This window comes from Ursus maritimus, unplaced genomic scaffold, assembly GCF_017311325.1.
Source record: "Ursus maritimus isolate PB19 unplaced genomic scaffold, ASM1731132v1 scaffold_27, whole genome shotgun sequence".
NCBI lineage: Eukaryota > Metazoa > Chordata > Mammalia > Carnivora > Ursidae > Ursus > Ursus maritimus.
Genome location: NW_024425230.1, coordinates 2,382,761 through 2,392,971, shown reverse-complemented (window position 1 = coordinate 2,392,971; position 10,211 = coordinate 2,382,761). Strand labels below are relative to the sequence as shown.

The 10,211-nt window shown below is 40.3% G+C and overlaps 1 protein-coding gene across 3 annotated transcripts in view; it reads right to left on the bottom strand.

Moving 5' to 3' along the window:
• Positions 1–321: 321 nt before the first annotated feature.
• Positions 322–10,211, bottom strand: part of GABRB3 (gamma-aminobutyric acid type A receptor subunit beta3) — a 220,025-nt gene continuing 210,135 nt past the window's right edge. For 2 of the 3 annotated variants that reach the window (XM_040642655.1, XM_040642654.1), the window contains exons 8-9: positions 9,312–9,556; positions 322–663 (exon numbers count right to left, since the gene is read on the bottom strand). In XM_040642655.1, the coding sequence (XP_040498589.1) occupies positions 322–663; positions 9,312–9,556 (587 nt within the window). Of the gene's footprint in view, positions 664–3,250; positions 3,257–9,311; positions 9,557–10,211 lie in introns of all 3 variants that reach the window. The other variant, XM_008706319.2, reaches the window with a different exon arrangement.

Genomic DNA, 10,211 nt, shown 5'->3' with positions numbered 1-10,211 from the left:
AAAGAAAAAACTATGACTTTCTTTAATATGCATCCTGTGTTAAATTGTCCATAGCTGCAAAATGTATATATGTATGTGTATTTGTTTGGCATACACATGGGTACTTATACCCGTGTGTATAAACATATACACATACATCCTCATATACACGTGTATTTTATATATATGCTGAGAAAGTTCACATATATATACAATTGCGTATGTATATATGTGTGTCTGCGTGTGTGTGTCTGTGTGTGTGTACAGGTATAAAAACTTGACAGGCAGAGTAATATTTCACTCAGTGTTAAATGAAGTCTTTGAAAAATCAAGTACAGTCACTCAGTTAACATAGTACAGCCAGTAAACTAAGTTGAAAAGAGAAAAAGTGAATGGAAACACGATCCTGGACCATCTGTCTATGGCATTCACATCGGTTAGATCAGGGATCTTAATTTTGAGCTGTGAAGACCTCCTCCGTAGATGGGTCTTCTTGTGCGGGATGCTTCTGTCCCCCATGTGTCGCCCATGCCCTTCCCTAGGCATGCTCTGTTTCCTGTACTGGATTCCTGAGTTGTCAAAGGGTCTTGCTGAATTCCTAGTATCACCAACGCTGCCCGTGACCTCATTCATTTCATTGTGAACCTCCAGGGATGTTAATAGAATATTTCCATGAGCATCCACCTAATCGAAGAAAAAACACGTCGTTAGACAGGTAGCATGCCAGTAAATCTAATTTTCATATCCAAACCCAGTACAGACTTATACCATGCAATCACATCACATACATTATGAGAAATTGCACATCTGTCAAACCCAGCACTGTTTTCATGGAAAATGTCATTTTGAAGCCTTAACTACAGTTTAGAGATTTTATTTCCTCAATTTAAAAATTCTCACATAGGGGATTGGAATAAATAAAGGGGCTTTTTTAAATTGAAATTTCCTATTATGGATATAAGTCCTTACTGAAGACAAAATTAAAGTACAAATTCTTTTCAAGATGTTAAATTACGTATTTTAACCATTTTTCATAACTGGACACTGGATGGAAACTATACTTTCTCAATCTTCTTTAGAAGTCAGCTTGCCCCCTTTCCTGACTCTACAAAAGTATTCACATTACCGTGGAGGAACCAGCCAATACTCCTATGATGAATGGACACTCCTGATGACTTCGATGGGGGTAGATACAGACTCCTACCCAAGTATGATCTCCTTGCCCAATCCTGGTCCTGGCAGGAGGTCTCCTTTCTAAGGGCTATATTTAAGATAGACATTGGAGCCAAACTTTAAAATAACATTTCATTTTGTGTTAAATACAGCTTCAGACCTTTCATGATGATGTCAATGGTCCATCTGTTTATTTGTTGGCCTGCCATGAAATTTCCACGGAGCATACCTGAGGCTAGGGATCCTCAGTGGAGTCCTTTCTAAGTGGTCTGTAATTCTCTCTCTGAGCAGTGCCAACCCCTCTCAGGGCCACGTGGCCCAATCCACAGTCCCCTGGGTCTCACTGCTCTCTAGCATGCTGTATGTTTCCCCACCCATCTTCATTCATTTGCTGGACGGCCATCTTCCTTGTCTTATCTTTGTCTGTGGAAAGCCTACCCTTTCTTCTAGAATTAGATTAAGTGTCTATGGCTTCTTCCATGAAACTTTCACAAAATCAGTTATTTTGTGGAGAAATAACTTATTAATACATATTAATTTGCATGTTCCCATCTTCTGTATACTTCTTAGTTTCATTAAAGGTATTATGCTAGATATGAAGGAGGTGAGGTGTGGAGGGAAGATTCCCAACTAAGAAGAGGCAGGTGCCTGTGTAGACCTGAGCAGAACCAAGACCACAGGTGGGGTGACTCCCAGACACCAAGGTAGCCCAGACACAGGAAGGGCTGCGAACATCTGGGGGCCACTTAGACTCTGGCACAAAGACACCAAAACAGACTCTACCCCATGATTTGGGAGTACCGTTCAATTATGCTTGGAGAAGGAGAGGTGTGGTCATCAGGATGTCACCCCTTACTCCCCAGATCTGTGAGTATGTTGTTACCTTACATGCAAAAGGGACATTGCAAACATATTTAAGCTTATGAACCTTACAATAGGGAGATTAGCCTGGATTATTCAGGTGGGCCTAATCTAATCACACGAGCCCTCAAAAGGGAAAGAGAGATGAGGCAGAGGTGAGAGCAGAGGGATTTGCAACATGAGAGAAACTGGATTCTCTATTGATAAGAGGGCACTGCAGATAAAGCATAGGAAGAAATGGGGAAGCCTTTAGGAGCAAAGACTGGCTCCAGCTGACAGCCAGGAGGCAACAGTGGTCTCAGTTCTACAATCGAAAGAAACTGTGGTCAACAACCTGAATCAGTCTGGAGATAGATCTATCTCCAGAGCCTCCAGAAGGGAACACAGCCCCATAGACACCCTGATTTCAGTGTCCTGAGATTCTCAACAGAGAACCCAGCTGAGCCCCACTGCACTGGACTTCTGACCAATAGAACTGGGTGTTGTTTTAAGTGGCTACATTTGTGGTAATCTGTTGTGATAGCAATCAAAACTACTACAGGGGGGAAGAGGGAAGATTTCAGAGGAGAAATGCATTTGAGTTGGGCCTCAAAGAATGAATAGAAACTTTTCAGCAAAGAGCAGAAAAAAAAAAAAATCACAAGCAAAGGCTTGAAAAATGCCTGAAGTGTTTTGAGAAAGGCAAACTAGCTGAGTAGGACTTTGGGGGGAATGGGTCCTGGCACATGCTAAGCTCACAGCTGATGGGATGATGGTCTTTCTTATCAGTGTCATTACCATCTTCCTAAAATTTTATAATAAGGAAATACACCCCCCTGGTGAAGAGGAATGCACATTACAGTTAACCCAGTAAGGGTCTCTGTATATTACATTAAGGAATTTCAACTTTACCTTGCAGGTAGTAAGAAGTAACAGTGATTTCTAGGTAGAAAAGTGACATTCTTCTGAACTACAACCCAAGATGCAGAGTAAAGAGTAAAAGATGCATCTGAGAAGAGGAAGTAAGGAGAGGGACCACTGTTGGAGTCTACCGCACTCCTTCTGTTTCCTTCAGCGCAGTCTGAAGGAGAAATGCCAAGAGGCTGTGAGCAAGGCTCCCCTCCTGCCACTGCAGCAAATCCTAGCACTCCCAACACGTGCTGTGTCCACATAACAGTGGTGCTCCGCCATCACCACTCATTTCTATATCTTCTCAGTGAAGAAGTGGAAAAGGGGTTGAGAGAGAGTTGCCTGCCACCCTGACCTCTTGGCACTTCCTGAGCTCTCTGCAGAAACACTCACACCACCCACGTGGGGTGCAGGGGGTGGGGTAGAAGCAACAGGCACACATTATCCTGGGCTGTGCACAGTTCTCAGTGATGCTGCCCATGAACCGTAGGGCCAGCAGTGCCATAGTGGGGAGGGACTGTGAAGACCCATGATCTCCTTAGAATGGAGGACTGCCAGCCTGGGGGCGCTGGAAGATGAAACGGACCAAGAAAACACCCAGATACTGGGGAGAAGGTCTTTTGTGGAGACCCATTCTTGGGGGTAGGGACCCAGCACTGACAGTTTTTAATCCAGTAGAGGGAAAAATTGAAATGGGGCTTGTATCTCAAAACTACCAGGAATGTTAGACCTTTGTAAGAATTTGGAACATGTGTTCCATATCTATTCTTTTGTTATCTTGCCCTGGAATGGTTATCAGTAAAATCCTACCAAAAAACAAAAAACAAAAAACAAAACCCCAAAAAGGTCTGTTTGCCTGTCTTCATGATCAGTGAAGCCTCCAGTGCTTTGGGAGACAGTCTCTCACTGTAAGAAGAGGCTGTAGAAGGGGAAGCCTGAGACACACATTAAGGTGTGGCTGAAAAGGGAGGGGCAACAAAAGAAAGGCCGGCAAAGGAGTGGGCCAAGCATGTCCTCTGTGCCAGTAGTCACTCTCCCTAAGAAAGGGGTGATTTGAAACTGCTTTGAAGGCTATGGGCAGCTAGCTCGAAAAATAGCAGAAAGGAGAGCGCCATGGGGTCAGCTGAGTTGGCCTTTATACAAAGGAAAATTAAAAGCAGGGTGCTAGAGGAGAGAACCCTCTTAGTAGTCTTCACCTCTCTCCAGCACTTTCCACTGTGCTTTATGCCACACAGGTGAGAACAGGATGGTGAATGAGCTGCCCGGCTCACTCGGGCATCTTTTCCTTGAGTGGGAGGTAATCAGTGTATTTTAGTACTGCAATGAATAGGTGTAATACCCTACCAAATATCTGTTTTTGAATCATGACAGGAAATATATTATCACTTAAGGAGATATAACAAACTGAGATCACTTATCAAATCGGCTCAATTAGATGTTATTTAACTGACCGATATTTTAAATAGACCTTCTTAAATAGTGAGCTGATATATTTAAAATAAAACTTATCTAAATTTGAATCAGAGAATAACCAAAGGTGGCAGATGCTTGCTTTTTTTAAGTCGTCACGTGGAATTTATACTTTCCAATAATAATAAGTGATTTACTATATATTAATTAGAACCTCAGAGGACTGAAATTATTTTCCTAAAGGTAGAAAAAAAAACATAATTTAACTCTAAAAAATTTTCTCTCCATTTTATGTAACATTTTAAGTACAACAAAACCATTAGATAAAAAGCCAAGTGGTCCCCTTAGGAAGGTGGATACTTCACTGGAGACATGCACACAAAGGGTCCAAACTGTTGGGATTGTTCATGTAAAAAAACCTACTATATATCTGCTCTGTATCATGTACCGTGCCCTGTGCTAGGTGAGAGACCCTAACAGTTGAATAAGAAAAGATCCTTACCCTTAATGGGTTTAGCAGGTGACAGTTTCAAGTAATCAACAAACACATTTAAAAAAAAATACTGCATAATGAACCTTAAACACATTTTTAACTACATGCCAACAATACTGTCTCTTTTTTAGTTATAAAAAAATGCCATATGAAAAGCTCTCTTTATCAAAATCTAGGAGATTATAAATAACGACTTTGTAGAATGAAATACCAAATGAAGACAAGCCTTTTTTTTAAAGGCAGGGAGGGGAATATTTTGTGAGAGGCTAATTCTGATCAATGTCAATGGTTCTAATGATTTAGCTTCACCTGGCTTTAAAAGATGCATTTGAGAGTATTCCCTTCTCTTCCCACTAGAAAAGTCAAAAAACACAACACATCACCAGAACATGGTGTTCTGATGACAAATACCACTCACTCACAGACACACATTCCATGAGCATTTACATATCTGAGCCACAGTGTGCACATTCTGGTTGGTGCAAAGAATCAAATGCTGTTTAGCAGACAAAGCATGGTGGCCACGTGAAATGTAACATGCCATTTCATACGTGCAGAGCATGTGCCATGGAGGTTAGGAGGACAGGGACAAAACCAATTTCTTGTAGAAGGGAGTGACAGAGGCAGGATGGACATAAGTAGTAGAAAAAAAAAATCTGGGGCAATGTCATGGAGAAGAGCATCTGGCTTAGGTCTTGAAGGAGGAGAAGATGTGGATGAAGAAGAAAGGAATTCTGGAAAGAGAAAATCCAAGGCAATCCAAGGCAAGAGATGATAATGTACACAGTGATTTTGGGGCAGCACACAGGGAGAATGGAGAAAACACAAGAAATAAGGTCAACTGAATATTGAGTTGATTTTTCCAGACTTAATGACAAATTTGTTTGAATCAATATCCTGTCTTCTCAAGTCCCGTGTGGCCAGTGCTGTGCATTTGGGAAAGGACTTCATGAGGACAGAGATCTAAGCTTGTGTCCTTGACTCTAGTGAAGGAAACCTACCTTACGGGAAGCCAAACCCAATATCATCAATAATTTACAGAATCCAGAGTGCTCTTCGGTGCTTTGGACATTTATGGCTACCTTGCAGCCGTTTCAGGACATAGCTCTTGTGAGGTAGGTCTCAAAGAACCAACACTATTTTTCATGATTTCTATTTCAGAGTGGGTGAACACTTGTAATGGAAACAATAATGTTGAGAGGAAATTTGAACATATATTGGATAATTAGAGCTTAGCGTAAATTGGTTTGGACGTTTTTGACTTACAGTTTCACATTTACATAGTTTTCATTTAAAAGTGAAGCAATGTGTAGAAAATTTCCAAAAACATTATGAGAAGATTTTTTTTTCTAAAAGAATTAAAGGAGTTATTAAAATGTGTTAAATCTTAGAAACCAAACATTTTAAACAAATATGTCCCCAAAAGATGCTAATCTTTTCCTATCATCTAAAATTTAAATCTTAAAACAGATGGAAGTGGTGTCAGTGAAACACAAGACTGAAATGCCCTGTATAGAATGACAGATGATGACTTGCATTTTTTAAAGCATTTCATGAAAAAAAAATTAAAGCATGTCATGAATACTTTATATTTTGAAGAGTTTGTCTCATATCTACTATAATTAGAATCAATGATTTTAATATAGTTTTTCTTCCTGTTCTATAATCTTGACAGGCACAAATATTCAAAGGTGGAAAACATCTGATGCAGAATATATCACAAAGGGGTTTTCATTTTTTTTCTAGAATCTCTCACCAGGTTGGCACTTTATTGACACTCATTCTCTAATTACCTTCAAGCTTCTATATAAGTAAAATACTCTATTAGAAATTTTTTTTAAAAAAGTATTTGTCATGTGAGGAGAGAAATCTTGCTCTTTAGTAAGAGGAATGATGTCAAGTCTGCAGCTCTGATACCTTGGAGGAATTACAACTTTCTGCCACTTCATGAAATTCAAATACCAATTGGTCAACTTGAAAAATATCAAAGTCTAGTAACCATAATGCATGCATCACAATCTAAAGACTAACTCTTAAATATAGAAACTATTCAGGAAAGCAAAGAATTTAAGGGCACGAATTACATTACACCACTGGTCTGAGGAGAAACTAAGTGAATGAGTGAACAGTTTAAGTATTCATGAATCAACCACTAAGTTAAAATAGTGTACAACCACTGAATATAAAAAAAATCTACTTAAGGTTTTATAGTAAGGTCACTAACACCATCATTCCAAAGATAGTCATTGGTGGCACAGATCCCTCTTGGTGGCCTGCAGAGTCCCTGAGGGCACCACCCTGACATCCCTTACAGGACAGGAAAGGTGACCTCAGAAAGACAATGGCAGTGCAAATCCCTCTGGTCAGCCCAGTGTCCTCTTTCAGTCCAAGGACAGGTGCAGCCCTCTGAGTCCCAGGGGTTCCCATCTATAACACAGATGGGCTTTCCTGAGGCTGTTGTTGGCCACGCTAACAAACAATCCTGAAAGATATCTCTGAAAGTGAATGAATGAATAATTATAATTACAAAGACTTCTTGAAGGTGTTGGCCAGGTACATAGTGCCATTTCTGTTTTGCATGAAGTTTGTGATTCTCTTCTCACTTTCCCTTAACTCATCCACATCACATGATATAAGCTTTTTGGGAGATTCATTTCCATCTGAAAATTATCATTAAAGTCTTAGATGTTGGGTCATCAATAATTTTTAATGCTTATCTTTAAGAATATCAAATATGCATTTAAAACTAGTATCTATGAATATGTATATCAACTTCAGACCTTAAGAGCTGATCTACAATTATAGATTTTTAAAAATATGAACATGTAAAGGCTTTAACAAAGCTGCTGAGAAAACACAGAGACAAATCTTCAGAAAAACAATAAAAATGGCCTTGTGAATAAAATTAAATTTTTCTCTGCATCTGATTTACAATATAATATCTGACATAAAATATTTTTCACATTCTGCTACTTTTCTCTGTGCATGTTAGAGGTATTTCTGTTTTTGCTTTAAATTTTAAGGTTCACACTCAAAAAGGTATTTCTGTAGCACAACAATTTGACTGTTCTAAATCATCTCATTTAGAAGAAAGGAAACAAATTTATAATCTGTTTAAATTATGATGGAATTTGGAAAAACAGTATTGTATGTGTATGTGTGTCTGTATATCTGTGTGATGGAAACAATAATGATGTGATGAATTTGTTTCCTTGGAAACAGCATGACCAAAGCATATTGTGTATTCATAGTAGGATGCAGACTTATTTAGGAACATAACAGTGTGGTACTAAGTATATTTTCCAGTAAGAAGTTCAGGATAATTTTGCCTGTGGAAGCCTGATATTTTTCACAGATCCTGGGTTTCTCTGACCAACTCTATTTATGTTTTGCTGAAAGGATGGGAACCATTTACATTCATTTAACTGCCTGCATTCATTCATGAATGTTTGTGAACCTATTCTGGGCCACCAGTGGTCTATGGACACAGCGAATACTCTGAGGAGCTGCTGCGGTCCTCTAAGGAACAGACCCACGACATACACTAAGAGCATGGGAAAAAGAAAAAGACCACAGGCTTGAGAAATAAGTAAGTTTAGCAAGAAGAATTAAATAATAAAGAAATGTAGGAGCAAGTGCAGGGTGTAAACGGAGAAATATATTTTTGAGAACTTGATGGGGTGCAAGAAGATAAAGACAAAAATGGGGTAAAAAGATAAAGACAAAAATTACATAGAAACTATAATGTGCTTTCATTAAAGTAGTGTTTATAATTGAAATAGCATACTGTTTTTATTAAAACAAAACAAAACAAAACAAAACAACGAAATGACATGTAATTGCAGAGTTACTTTGTAACCGGAAGGATGTAAGGATGCTGAGCTGGGCTGGAGGGGGTGAACCTAATTTATGGTCTCTTTCGGAGTGTACAGCCCAAGGGCTTCCTAAAGCAATGCACCGTCCTTGGCTACTGCTATCTGGCTCTGCCAGGCTCTGACTTTTGCGAAGACACCCTGCAGGGGGCAGGGCCAGGGCAGATCTACGAGAGCCCTCGAACAGAGCACCACTCCTTCCTTGCGCTAAGTACCTTGGACTAGGGGACTATGCCAGTTAGTGGGCAGATGACAGAGGGGTCTTCCCAGAATGTAAGAGAACAGTGGCATGCTGGACAGTCAAATTTGTAATTTTATCAGTAAAGGAATATTGCAACATTTTGGAAACATGCTTTTGCCTGTCAAGTTCAGAGCCAACATCCCACATGGTATTCACATGTTCTGTTTTTTTTTCAGAGGAAACTGGAAGCTTGTGTCTTCTCCAGCAACTGCACTAATTTTGGTTTTATCTAAAACTCAGTGACTTGCAGGAGGCAACATTTCAGGTTATGATCAAAAGCCCACACAACTTCTTAAATGTCTTGTAAGTGACTGTAGTGACTGCTGAGTAGCAGGAGGTGGGGTGGGTCTGTGGAAGGCATGATGGTGAGTGGTCAGGCTGGTGGAGGGCCTACCCGGTTGCTTTCACTCTTGGAACGGTCATTCTTTGCCTTGGCTGTCTTTTCTGCAAGCTTCTTCTGCCTTTGAGGGCCTCTTCCAAAGAAAATGTAGTTGACGAAGGCATACTCCAGAAGGGCCAGAAACACGAAGACAAAGCAGCCCATGAGGTACATGTCAATGGCTTTGACGTAGGGGATTTTGGGCAACGTCTCCCGAAGGTGTGTGTTGATGGTTGTCATCGTCAGCACGGTCGTGATCCCTACAAAAGAAGCAGAAGGGTGAGAGGCTGCAGCTTTGCAGCTCCATTCCTCATGTTTCACTTTTGTATTTTCTCAAACAGCTTGAAATAGTTGGAGATAGTAGATCGAATTATTAGGCAACCAGAAAGCAACAGAGCATGAAACGTGTTGTGTGGGCAGCAGGCCACCCCTCAGGTCAGGAAGCTGACATCTCTGCTCCCCGGCGGGGCACCACCCCATGGCACCTGGTCACAGAGACAGGCAATGGAGACTATATGGAGATGTGTAGGCAGCAAAGGAGAATGTGCTTTTTAGGAAAGTTGGGAGAAATGAAAATGATCCCAGGAATTAACATAAAACACAGTGTGTCTGGATGAGAAGCTTCCAAGAAGAATGAATCTATGAAGACTCAAAGAACAGGGTCATCTATGGCTATTTGTGAGGGCTCAGCGAGCCTGCCTGTCAAAAGAAAACAATTCTTACCACAATGCTTTATGAAAAGGGGAATGAGGCAATGATTTTTAAAACTGATAGAGGACATGATCCAGTCCTGAGTACTTCAGGGAAGCTCCTGAGGACAGTTGATCTTACAGAGTCCTTTCCCTCTTCAACTAAGAGTCTCTACAAGCTTCTCAGAACATGCGTGGTGAAGTCAAGGGCTAATGACTTTATTCA